This window comes from Rhipicephalus sanguineus, chromosome 1, assembly GCF_013339695.2.
Source record: "Rhipicephalus sanguineus isolate Rsan-2018 chromosome 1, BIME_Rsan_1.4, whole genome shotgun sequence".
Lineage (NCBI taxonomy): Eukaryota > Metazoa > Arthropoda > Arachnida > Ixodida > Ixodidae > Rhipicephalus > Rhipicephalus sanguineus.
The window spans coordinates 295,801,658-295,815,708 of NC_051176.1; the positions used below are offsets into that span (position 1 = coordinate 295,801,658).

General features: G+C 48.2%; 1 protein-coding gene across 1 annotated transcript in view; it reads right to left on the reverse strand.

Moving 5' to 3' along the window:
- The window catches only part of LOC119379305 (max-interacting protein 1), a 90,201-nt gene that overhangs the window by 22,864 nt on the left and 53,286 nt on the right, over window positions 1–14,051 (reverse strand). The window contains exon 4 of the mRNA XM_037648576.2: window positions 11,786–11,900. Within this exon, the coding sequence (XP_037504504.1) occupies window positions 11,786–11,900 (115 nt within the window). The remainder of the gene's footprint in view (window positions 1–11,785; window positions 11,901–14,051) is intronic.

Consider the following 14,051-nt stretch of genomic DNA (forward strand, 5'->3'; position numbering starts at 1 on the left):
CTTTTTTCTAAGCTACAGCGCTTCGTGGTTTTGTAACACTTCGCGGGAGTTTAAGAGCAGAAACCGGAACATCCAAAAGACGAGCGCGTTCCCACGACCGTGCGCAGCATTTTGTTCCCCCAGAAGCCACCGACCATAGCCCGAGGACCTGCACGCGAAGCTGCACAGCACACTTCCGAGGGTTTCCACGCACGCAACACCGCAAGCAGCTTCGCCAGTAAACATGTGCCGGGCGCGTGTCCTCGTAATCTCGGTCCGCCGAGCAAGTTGAATCGTCTTGGAATGAAAGCAGCAGCGGTGTGGGAGAGGGACGTACATACGCATCCTCGGGTCGCTGTTATCTGGCAAGCGGCGACCGACCGACGGCCCGTTGGAACGACACAATCTCCGCTTGTCATCGCGACGCGTCAAGCACGCTGGATGATACGCCGGTGAATTCGAAATTTAATTGTACGCGGCGCCGGCATTACCGTTCCCCGCAGGGGCGACAGCAGCTGCATGCTTTCATCTTGCTTTCATATGATGGAAAAAAGATGAGCCGCTGCTCATTTGGGCCCCGCCTATCTTCAATGCCTGCTTTCCTACACGGCATGCGAAGCTTAACGGCGCAAGGAGTCTCGTTTCATGAAATCGACGGCATGCGACGCTTATCACGCGTGCGTCACTCCGACCTCTTAGATTCAGTCCCTATATGAAGACTTAGGGCTACACTCGACACTAGACAGATCGGAGCATAAGAAATTTAAGGCGTCACAGCTCTCTTTGTCCACTTCCGAACCGACTCCAAGGCCGTTATCACACCAGATGCGACTGAGTACGAAGTAAGGCACGCGCGCGTTGAAACTCAATTGAACGATCTCGATTTACGACCGAGTATAAGCTCTGAGCAAGAAAGCTTTTTACGACTCGGTGCGCTAGCTCCGTGGACGACAGGGAAGCCCTGCAAGTTATCGTTTCTAGGGGACGGGTTCTTTCACCGCGGAAGGCGGCTTTCCAAGGCGCGAGGCAACGACTTTCGAATAAACTCCGCTACAAGGCACACACTTTCGAGGAAGCACAGCTCCCTCGCACACGGGGTCCTGCGCCATTTTCATCGTCTTTCGGCTCCTCGCTATCTCCGCGCACGCTCGAAGGGGCATTTCCCGGTGGCGCTGCCACGAGCGTTGTGGAATGACACACAAGCTGTCACATTTCAAAAATATGAGGCCCCTGAAATCTGCTATAATGCAGTGCGGAGAACCTCGCTCGCTAACAATCCTCTGTTACGGGAACGTACGCCCAACACTACCACTAAGAGCTGGCACAGAAGAGTGCATCAGCTTCCAGTGGCTACATCTTGTGACGCTGTAGTACTTCTGTTCCAAGTACGCACTTTTATTACAATGGACGACTGAATACGGTAGTGAAATAACCATCGCCAAAGTACCAAATTTTACTTCATTTATTATTATTATTATTATTATTATTATTATTATTATTATTATTATTATTATTTCTCTTTTGGGTGAGAAAAATTGTGCAACACAAGGATACGTCTGCCATATAATGGTTCATGGCATAAGAATGTCAGCATTATTCCTGATACGCCTTTCAACATTGCGGCTACGCATGGCTTGATGGTTCATCTTCGGTAGTCTGCCCTGGCCCCCAAACATTCGGCGGTGAGAAAATAAAATAAACGGAGTTACATGTAGGCTTCTTCAAAACTGCGGCCGGGTCTGACGTTTAGCCCTGTGATGAAACATTGCTTCATGCGCAATACACGATATTTCGAACGCGGTGCACTGCTTGCGTAACAGGACGAAGCCATTTTACGAGGCACTTAAAATGAAGGATTCACGAGGCTGAACGGTTCCGTTGAGCGGTCAGTTCGAGAAGAAACAGTGCTTCTCAAAACAAACTTGCCCGAAAGCTACTGAGGTGCCGGCTCTCTCGCTCCCGAGTAGCCACTACAGGACAACTTTGTAGTGGTCAGTAAAACAACACTTACGGGCAATATACAGAGCTGAAAATAGAGCAAGCTTATTTCTACGGCGAAAGCAACGTGCAGACCGAGGCTCGGGTCGGTGACTTGCTTCGACAACCAACGGAATGCGTAATGTTCAGTCAAACATAAACGAATTAGTGTGGTAAAAAGGGATAAGCCTGCTATACTAGAAGCAAGCTTGAACTACTCGTGACTAGTGGGGCCGACGATTGCGTTCTTTCACAGCCGCAAGCAGGGTGTCGGAACGAAATGTTTTTCGTTTCGGTTTTAGTTTCATTCCAACGCAAAAATTTCCGTTCCGTTTCTGTTCCGGAACAAAAAAAAAATGTTCCGAAACGGTTTGTACCAGTTTTTATTTGTATGCAAAAATTTAAAGTTAAAGTAATCATAAAAAAACATTGAATTTGTGGTATAGTTACTTGCGCTCCTCTTAAGAAAGTGGGACAGGGGTAAAACACGTTCTTCCCACGTTCTTCAGAGGAGCGGAAGTAACTGTACCGCGATTTCCTGCCAACCAGCGGGATCAAATTCCATCCGATCCTAGAAATTTGTTTCTAATTTCATTTCTTCTTATTTCCCGCGATAGCGGTTACGGACACCGGCGGCGGCGGCGGACAACCATGGCGCCAAAGTCGGCTGTTGTGATCTCATAACAGCTTTCGCTGTAACAAACGTCAGCGCCGAGAATGCCCTCTCCACGCTGGCCTGCGTGACAGGCACGCAAAAGTCGACTTGCGTTAATATATATAAGCATCTCTGCTTGCCACTGTTTTCGTTTTTCGCACAATTGGAACATATCTTTGCTTTGGAAGTCCTGCCTGAGGTGCGCGCTAATACTGTACCCTGAGATATGCATAAATTGCTCACGTTGCATGACCTCAGTTGTTCCGGATTGCCAAGTATTCTCGTGAACCGAAAAACGATTGAAACATTTTCGGTTTCACTCCGGAATGAAATAATAAAGTTTCGGTTACGTTTTCGTTCCAGTCAAAAATATGTTTTCTTTTTCGTTTTCGGTTTTCGTTCCGTTCCCACACACTGGCCGCAAGTCATCGCCATAGAACCGTACTGCATGTTGGCGTCATCCTGGCGCTAGTAGTGGACTAGGAAGGGCGCGAAAGTAGGCTGAAAGGATCAGGAAATGCCGTATTCCCCCATATATGTGACCAGGAATACGGTTTCGACTAATGCAATGCCGAGCATTCCGGTGATATTGCTAGTATACAATCGCCTTCGGGACCCCTGATCACATCCTACCTGGTCTTGTTTGCTATATACAGCATGTATAAGCTCTTGTCACCACTGTCATTTAGCCAGCCCCTAGGCAGCAGCGCTAATGGACACAGGTACGCTGACTGTGAAATACCGCGATGTAACTGGGCATGACAGATTCTGCGTTGACGGGGGCTAAAAATGCCACAATTGCAGCGCCCACGGCCAAGTGCGACTTGGGAACCTGTCTTTTATACCGTCCGTCCGACGTGTTTACCAATGGTGATATTCGAGTTTTTTTGTTTTTGTTTTTTTTTTAATAAGCTGCGTTGAGAAACCGAGACTGGGCTAAGTTTGACGGTAACGTGAAGCGCATCTCACTGTAAAAAAAAAAAAAAAGGCTCAGTTTACAGAAGTTGCTGGTTAATGGTTGCCGGAGGCATTTCTGTAAGTAAGTAACAGCAGGTTCCGTTTCACGGACACTACTTAACTTCTTTTTCTGTATAACCACACACAGCACATTTCCGTTTTTACATGTACGTCATATCTGTGTATTCCTGAACACAATTCTGTTATCCCTAACACAGCATGACTGTGTAACTTGGAATACAGCATGTCCGTTATTTAAAAATTAAAAAACTGGGGTTGCCGTTGAACGGGCTGCCCGTAAATTATTCGTTATTATGCATGAAAGCAGAGGCTTTCGTAAAACGGTTACTCCTGTCCGCTTAGAGGAAAAATTTAGACGCCTCAGCACCACCAAAATGCGCCTGCTTCTGCCTGAATGAACAGCTAGAGCGGTTTAAGAGATAAATGCAGCCTATTGGGCATCCCCATCCATTCAAAACTGCTGCCGCAGCGGGTTGACGTAGAGGTGGACCGCTCGGGACTTATATCTCGCTGGTGACACCTTTCTTCCCGGTATTTTTCTTTTTTTCATTGAAGTATTTCAATATCGAGATTACTGCTCCGAAGGGGCCGTAATTGTTTTGTTTTTTGTTTTTCCTCAAGAGAATCGCGTTGGTGTCAGCTGCTGTCATCCCTGGTTTTGGCAGTACAGCGCACTCGAGCAAAGTAGTGACACGAGCGAGGCGGCCATAAGTTACTGGAAGTCTGCGAGCGCGAAGAAAAAAAGAAAGAAGAAAAAGTATAACGTAAGCGCACATTGTCAACATAAAAATGTTCGAGAGGAAAAAAAGCACGTCCAAAAGCGCAGCGTGGGCTTTCGTTATGACGTTTTGCACCCTGAGCCCTGTAAAGCGACGAAGGTCTACAGAAAACTGGTGACTTTTCTCACCTTGAAAAGGACGGCATACCGAGGAATGAACATTTATGTGGCTGATTTTCTTGCAAAGCATTGCAAGGTCGTTCACGCACTGCCATTTAGGCTTTTTTTTTTCTGTAGCCAAGACAGGGCCGAAATAAAATGTTCGAATCAAAATCAGCCAAAGGCTAATGTTATGTGTATCTCTATAAATGCCCAGTCCAACATTTACTCCCGAATGCCAGCTGTAGTCGGCCACATTTCAGCTGCGATGCAGGTTTGAGGTGCTTTGATGACGAACAGAAAATTGTTAGCGCAGGCTCGACCATATATACTAATAGTCAGTAGCAAACAAATGCGTTCTCAATTCCACTTTAAGCGGATCTCGATTTTTTTCGAAAGAAAAAATGCTCATTTAGTAAACAGAGGGCTACTTATGAACGCAGGCATGCATATCGGCCTCAAAGATCTTCAACGCGGAGCGAGGTTTTGCTATTAACTAACCTCATACAAAACTATGCTGCTGTGCACGGTACAGTGAATGGCAATGGTATAGCTACGGCGGTGGAGATTCAACAAATGTACCGCAGTTATTCGTCTCCACTACCACGGCCGCTGGATGGAAACGCTGCTTCCATCCAGCGGCCATGGAATTACATGCCTGACTATTACCCGCTGTGGTCGCTTAGCGGCTAAGATGCTGCGCTGCTAAGCTCGACCTTCGATACCTGGCCACGGCGGCCGCAACAGACAGAGGGCGAAATGAAAAAAAAAAAAAAAAAAAAAAAAAAAAAAGAACTCGCGCGTGCGTATATTTCAGGCACACGTTAAAGAACCTCAGCCGGCCAAAATTATTCCGGAGTCTCCCACTATTGCGTGTCTAGTAATGATATCATGGTTACGGCACGTCAAACGCAGAAATAAGTTTTATACCTGTGTATCTATTGCAAAGCGAAATGAAGCAATGTGTTTGTGAAGCAACAACGTGTGAACGTGTGTGTGTGTGTGTGTGTGTGTGTGTGTGTGTGTGTGTGTGTGTGTGTGTGTGTGTGTGTGTGTGTGTGTGTGTGTGTGTGTGTGTGTGTGTGTGTGTGTGTGTGTGTGTGTGTGTGTGTGTGTGTGTGTGTGTGTGTGTGTGTGTGTGTGTGAACGAAAGGGGGGCTCGTTTCCTTGTTAGACAAAGAAAGCACAGAGGACATTAACTGTTGTCTTTAACTGCAGTGGACTAATAATGACGTGAATTGAAATCAATTGAAGTGGACGTAAATAAATAACACGCGAATACGTCGTAACTGACAATTCATTAGCAGCCTTTCTTTTAAGCCCATGGCAGGGCCTTCTCGTCTTGTCCACAAACACGGTCACGCGGATTTGTACGACGATTTAAGAGCAGCGGGGATTAGTGTCAAAGAAGGATTCTCCATCATTGACGCGGCGGACAAAGGTTACAGCCTCGCTACGGTATGAATTTTTTCAGCGTGCTTCTGCCATACGAAATAACCATGCCATCCAAGTAACGCAGAATGAACAAGCTTGAATTACTTCAAGAGCACGAATATTTCGTTGGAAAAGAACTGTTGCGTGCACTGTTGCGCCATCCGCCCACACATGCGCCGCGCGTGGTCGCTGACCTCAGAAGGCTGACGCTTGCACAATCGCAGAGGGAGGACAGCTTTGTTCCAGCTCCTTTGGCTACGTGCTGGAGGTCACTGATACGCCTGTTTTTGAAAGTCACCGAGAGAAGGCGAGAGGATGGCGGCTGCGAGGTGCGCACTATATTCACCGAAGTAATCACTGGTTCGGCCGCGTCGTGCACACACGACTGACGATGGTAGATACCCGCCAAGATATACCCAGAGGGCTGTGGCGTTGCGCTGCTATAGTTCTATGACGACCGGATTTACGATTTGACACAGTCACAAGCCTCGCGCTTGCCCTGTTAGTATTTCTCTCTGTAAACAGGACTTGGGCACACGAAATGGCAAATAGCAGAGATAATTATTCTAATAACGTGTTTTACAGCGCAGAAATGAATCGCATCGCACGATGCCCTATTATTTATACAAGTTCATTTGCTCCTGGCGTTCATGGGCTGGTGATCAGAATTCGCACCCCCTTTTAAAGCTTGCCCAAATGACGGTAAACGACTATTTCTGCGCTACGTCCCCATAGAAAAGTTGCTGCATAGTTCAGCCGCAGAACGCTGCTGACAGTGAGCCACCGCATCGAGTTGAGAAAACCACGAAACGCCGACATTTTAACTGTCCCGGCAGGATAAATTTACCGTGAAATTGGTGCTTCATAAGCGTTAAAGGGGCACTGACATAAATGTGCCCGTCATTCGATTGCTCGGTATGCGTAGGTCTTCTTGGCCAAATTTGAACGGCGTCCGTCACCTGGAAGTTATGTTATTTCGAGGGCAAACAATGTACGAAAGCTCAGCGGGGCGTTCAGCACCCTGCGACATCGACGTAACTGTGACGCGTTCGGTGTGGCCCATACAATCCTGAGTAACGATACGTCAGTAGCGATGATGTCGACGATCTGAGTGTTTTTATCGTGGCGCTGGCGCCTGGAAACGATCTCACTTCCCGTGGCTCTCCCCACTCCTCATGCCTGATCTTCGTCGCGCCGCTTCGAGTGGTCTGTCGTGTGCTCGTCAGTCAGCATGTCGGGGAACCGAATTGTGCGCAGCAGTCGTGTTCTTCTAAGCGCGGAAAAAGAAAAAAGAGCGCGTCATTTCATTACACACACGCTAACACGACCATAAGCTATCAAAGTGTATAGAGAAATATCTGGCGGCGCTACCTGTCAAGCACAGAATTTTTATTGCAAAACCTAGTGATTCTACTTCTCTGCTGGTGTACATTCGCGATAGCGGCGTAATTCAGAATGCCCTGCCTTGTTAGAACAACGTATTGTGGTTGTCCAAAGCGTCGCAACATGTCGATATCATCGTATGGTAACCATAAACCCCGTTGTGTATACCGGAATGCCGTAGACGCTAAAATTAGCTAAGCATGGCCCAAGCATGCATCTCCATGCACCTCCTCGTCGCTGATAGGAACGACGTCCATTTCTAAATCACTGCTTTGCAAATAATCGAAGCTGAAATAAATCGCGATCCCCAATTACAGAATGTTGCCTTCATCACTTGTCAACACTGTTGACGGCGACGTGACAGCTACCAGACGAAATGTCAGCCAAACCTGACGTCCCTTCTTTTAGTTTAACGCGATCAGCTGTGGCCGCGAGGCAGCTCTGCCAGCGCTACAAATTGGCGGGCTTCCACCCGTTTTGAATCGTGCTCGATACTGGTCATGTTTATCAATATAACAGATAGTTATTCGTCCCTCCGTTGCATTTTGGGTCGCGAATCGATACGAGGGGGTCGACAACTACTCGAGGAATCAAAAATATTGGCATGCATAAATTTGATGTCATGCTCATTTAACGTAGGAATCCACAAATGTCGTTCCCAAAGCCAGAGGGCACAGGCGTGCGCTGGGTTCCCCTTCGGGGGGGGGGGGGGGGGGGGGGGGGGCGAAGGTTCATTGCCCCCCCCCCCCCTCCCTATTAAGTCAATGTATGGAGCAGACTTTGCGCCCCCCTCTTCTTAGGTGATTCTTAGGCTGTCCCCCCTCCCCCCTCTGCGCACGCCTATGCCAGAGGACCCAAGTTTCGGCAAATCCATGTACTGCTATAGTGCACATGCCGTATGCATGCTTTGATCAGGTCTATCCTCGGGCATTCGTTAACGTGCAAAACGATACTCCAGAATTCGTGCAAGATTTTTAAACAATTATGACGTCATTCGAGTCGAACAAAAGATGCAGTATAAAATAAACGAGGCTCCTAAGAGAATATACAGCACATGATGTGCGTATCACACGTGTAAACTAAAGTACACAGATCGCCAAAAACAGCCTTTTTGCATTAAGTCGGATGAGGGCAGTCTGCAACTTATTAGCGATTGAAAGTCGAGCCAGCAGCATGTCAAGCAATCGTACCACAAAGCCGTGGTCACTTTACAACTGGCCTGTGTTGATCAAGAAGAGCAGAATGTTACAGTAGAAACTTTCGAGCGACTTGGCTGGCCCTAATACGACCACATCTAAACAACCTTGACGGGCGCTTAACGCCCAATGCGTAGCAGCATAAATATCAAGGTTTAAAAAGGAAGACACACCTAACAAAAGTGCCTATTTGCAGGCGTCCTACAAAGCGCTGTCATTCTTTTGGAAAAGCGCAGCTATAGTAATTTGCAGACGGTGCTCCAATAAGGCACTTTTGGCGTGGCCAATTTCTATTACGTTCGGTAGTCGAATGGCCTTTCTTCATCTGCTGCCGGCAAGAGATCCTGCGCCCTTTCGTTTTGTCAGGCTTGACCAAACCCCCTGACGATCGCTCACTTTATTGGGATTCCCTTTAGCGTTCACTTTTTTGGGCCTAAGGCCCATCAGGACTGCCCATCTATCTACCTTCTTTCATATTTGCCAATCTATTTTCAAAACCATATTATTTTGCTCTCAGCTCTCACCTCAAATGCTGTCCTTCCCATACTGCCCTTCACAGCCTCTTGTGTGGCCATCCCGTGAGCGCCCAATGCGAGGCGTCCCACAGTCTATTTCTCGCGTGCAGTCCAGACTGCAACCCTGATTTCATGCACACCAATGAGTTGCCAATCACATCTTTCCACAGACCTCGAATCACCTCGCACCCGTTGCAAACCCACAACGCTCTGTTTCAATACTGTCGCATTCCTCTTTCACTTTGCTGTCGTGGCTTTTTGCTGTATTTAACCGCGCCCAGAAGGCAGCACCTACTTCCTCCATCATGGATGTATGCCCTCACAGCTTCACGGGCGCGAAGCCGCCTCCGTTTCCTGTCACGTATTGTGTTCATGGATGTCGGCAAGACTGCATCTTTCTTCTGATTAAAATGCCAACGCACGATGAAAGTCTAGGGTGGGCCTCCAGTTGTGCAACGCTGCCTTACAAGAACGGCACGGAGCTTACTTTGATTAGGGGCGCTACGTGCTGAGGAGCATGACTCAGCATAATGAAGCGACTTGCGCACATAGTACAGTGTGTGATGCAGAACTGCGTCATATCCTCCGCGGCAGCACAGTGGCTATATCGTTGCTAAGCTGAGCCCATGGATGCGGCCGGGTTCGATTACGGCCGCATCACCATGGAAGAGCAATGCAAGAACGTTCCTCTATGGTTCATTAGGTGCACTTTAAGAAAACCAGGCGGTGAAATTTTTTCCAGGAGCCCATAAATACGGCGTGGCTCATAATCAGATCGCGACGCCGGTGCTTTGGGTTTGACGTAGCGTGTCATGACGCAACACTCGTTCTGCGCGTGTCACCACATCGGAGTGGCAAGTACTTGAATAGCAGCAGCGGTCATCCAACTACAGGAGGTCCCAATGATAACGCCTTATCTCACGCGGACGCTGCCTGCGCCTTCGATGTCCTTATCCTACTATTTTTACCCTCGCCGGAAACCAACCAGTGTGAAATAATGCTAAGAGTGCACATGGCGAAACCCGTGCTTTGAACGGCAGTCGACCGGCACTCTGCGTGTGAGACGTGCGCGGTACGACAGAATTATTGGAAAACTCTACAACTGTTACGTTAAGACTTGCATCGATATCAAAGGAGGTGCGGCCTAAAACAGCGGTAGCAGACACAAGGGAACTATTGGTGAAACTGCTGGTCTCTGAAGCAAATGGGTGACATGCGACGTGATGCACGCGAAAGTTTCATTCCCGAGTTTGCACAAATGGAAGCTGCTGCATGCGCGCGACCGCTCGTGATATGCGACGAGGCGCCCGCGCGAAACGTTTGAAAAAGCTACATGTGCGTGAGATCGTGGTCTAGGGATTTTGAGCGCCGGGCCCGAGGGTCATGGTGGGATCGCGGTGGGGTGCTGATCGAGGTCGTTTACTGAACAGGCCCAAAAAGATTCGAGACAGAACCTATATCCGACGTGTCTAAACCAAGCCAAACACTGTTTTTGAAAAAAAAAAAAAAAATCGAGGTATTTACTAACTTTGAGGTAGTAAATGTTCGTCACAGCATTCACTAGTTATGTAGTAATTGCATGTAGTAATTGCTAAGATAGTTACTAGACTACCATCACACTACTTACAGGGAAGTAGAAATACAAAGTTGGTAAATTCATTACCATGACAGAAAAGTGAAACGGTACGGTTGGCTGGTTTATGGAGATATAACGTCCCAAAGCGACTCAGGCTATGAGAGGCGCCGTAGTGGAAATGACATTGTCTTGTTACAATAATTAAAATTCGCTGCATGTGATCACCCTGGTATATTAAACACACCACAATGACATCTTCAGATACACAATGCGTAGCGAGAGGCATGAACGAACCGTAAACGAGAACACACACACGAACGCAGAATACCCGACATTTACTCTTAACAGCAACTTGGAGGCTAGATATAGCCGTACTTCTGTGTACGCTGCACCGGTGAGCAGCCATGAACATAGACATCCAATCGATGTTTTGGACCCACATCTTATACTTTACCACTTGCACGTACGTGTGCCATGACGAAGCACAGACTTATGGTTTGCCTAAATTTTATATAAGACTGTCACAATTACAGCATATATTACGGCCAGTAGAGGCAGTAACGTATGCTAACCCGTCGGGCACGCAATTAGTAACCCTTACTAAACCTGGTACGCAGAGTAAAGTAATCACAACGTATACCGTCTCTCATATACTTCCATAGTAGTAAAGTGGGGGAGGGGGGTTTCTTCTAAGAGTAATAACGATTCGTTAAAGAAAAAAAAAACGTACATAGCAGTGCTATACCATTTCATGCTGCCTTGACAAGAAAGTGGCGTTGTACATAGAATGCTCCATTGAATAAGCTGCTGCTTCATGAACTTGCAGAGGTGTCCGACGAAGACATTCTGCCTGCACTCTGACCGTATACACAGCAATGTGAATGCGTTTGTTTGAGTCGTATCGCAACGAACAATGCCTTGAAGCCATATACAGTAGGGTATTATCAGGACGGCTGCTGAGGTTTTTCTATTTCAGCGGTATGGGCGCCCCGGGTGCACGCGTTTGGCGCTAACGCTATGCTAGTCGAGCGAGATTCTGATCTCTCTGCAGGCGTAACACAGCGCCAAGGATACGCCTCGCAAACAGTTCGAAAACAGCGCATTTGTAAGCAGCCACCGAGAGGACGTCAGGGCCGCGATAAGGCAGTCGGCCTTAGCAGAGAAGCGCTCTCTCCGACCAGAATCGGGAGCGCACAGCTGCTGCAGCCAGCTCACCTTGATGAAGACTTTGGCCTTGTTCAGCAGGCCTAGCGTAGTGTGGCGGTTCGCCTCAGGTCCCAACGGCACCATTTCCTTGAGCTTCTCCAGGCAGTTGCGCAAGTGGGCCCGCCTGCGCACAACGAAGCGAGAACCGCCATGAGCAACGACGTCACGCATACGTGAAAATACTATGCAACCCATACTCTCATCTTTGTGCAGAATCGGCCTTTGCCCTGTAAATGGTGAACTTGATATATGATTCCGACGACGTTTAACTACATAAATATATCGCTATCGCGAGGAGTCTCCGCTTCAGTGGTCTCATTAGCAATGGAGGAACAACTACATTGCAGTCGGCGAGAGCAAACTGAACAAGGTCCTTACACATCAGTGATGCTACCGAGGACTTCTGATTTGGAGCAATTTTTGGAGCAGCAATATTTCCGTTTTGGAGCACTTTGGAGCAGCAAAATTTTCATCTTGGAGCACTTTGGAGCAGATAATTTTGCATCTGGGAGCACTTTGGAGCAGCGAATTTTACATCCTGGAGTGCAATACAGAAGCATATTGCATTAACATTCAAGCACCTGAGTATTATTATGGGGCTCTTATGAAGGCTAGAAATATTTCGATTCATTGCAAATCTCATGGAAAAAATCATCTCAGGAGCATAGGCGTGCGCACAGGTGGGGCAGCCCCCCCCCCCCCCCCCCAATCACCTAAGAGAGGGGGGGGGGCGCAAAATCTGCCCTGTACATTGACTCTTGCGATAGCAATTATATGGACACTCTCGGCGGATTTTTGCCGTCGCCGTCGCCGTAATTTTCCGTATAAAGTCCAAATTAATACGAAGTTTATAGCGCGGAACTTCTACACAGGGGACAAAGGAACACGACGAGCACAAGCGCTAACTTCCAACTGTAGAAGTGTAGAAGTTCCGCGCTATAAATTTCGTAATTATGGATTACCAACTAGCCCGAAGCAACGCCTTGCTGACCAAATTAATAACATCATCACGCGCATTCTAGCCGCGGGTGAAAGCTCGCGAGCGCTGGCGACGAACGCGGCTGAAGCGCAGATTAAACTAGCCGGCCGTCTGTCTTCGTCGCACGGACAGCGCATGAGATAACATCTTCCCGCGTGCGGGCCTGCCGTCGATTGCTCATCAAACAGAGAGGAAACGCCCCGCCCGTCTTTCGTAAGGAGCATGAAGGGACGCCAGGGGAGAGGAAGGGGGGAGGCGCATCGTTCGAAGGGCGCAGTCGCTTGCGCGCGCGCTATCTCGAGGCATCACAGGAGACGGCTCGTAAACTTGCTGTGGTCTCAACGCTTACTTCGCGTTTAGAGAACTCAGAGCAAGAAAACGCTTCGGTTCCTGGAGGGGCCATATTCCCTTAAACCAGCGTTTTGTTGAGTTACGCGAGATCGGAACCAAAAGAGTTAGCTGCTAGTCTTACTTCGTTTCACAACACAATTTTTTGGTATCGCATTCATTGCTTCGCTCTTAAGCGAAACTGAGTTTTTTTTTTTTTTACCGTTAGCTATTGACCCCCGAAAGCGAGGGGCGGTCGTGTAACATGGCGTAGCCGCTTCACTGTGGGCCGTCAGCGACGGGCGCCCGCTACTGACAGCTGCGCATTTGAGGCTGCTCCGACCAGGAGATATGATTTTACTAATGAGATGACATTTTTAAAAAAGCAAGCAAAAAATTCGAATTGGAACCCTAGCACGTGAGCTCGAAAGGGCAGGGCCTTTTGGGGGTATTTACCGCAGAGTGATTACAAACTCGGACGTGCTGGCGGAAGGAATTACGAAAAAGCTGTTCTGGATGAAGATCCATGGATAAAGTATATCTGAGGAAAAGTGTCAACGCGTTTCCACCGTTCGCGTGCTCTTCCATAAACGCGAAGCAAGGAAAATTCGATATTGTCCCATATATCTACTGCGAGCGATCCCAGATTTCATTCCGCGATGTCCGGAAACAGAAGTGCCAGACATTTTAGCGGCACTCATGTAGTTATTATTGAACATTGCTTTCCTTACGTTCCGTGCGACGCTTGAAACGAGCTATCAGCAGCGTTTCTGGAACTGACGACGTCCGCCGATGAATCGCCGTCGCACTTTCTCGCTACCGATCGGCCTAGACGTCACGAGCCCTTGCGGAGAGCGCGTTTTGCTGTCGAGCTGACTTGCAGAACAGCAGCTGCGTCGGCACCGTGCATGGCATCGTGGCTTACTCGGAACGCACGCGCGAGCGCCATTTATTCAGCGGAAGAATTCT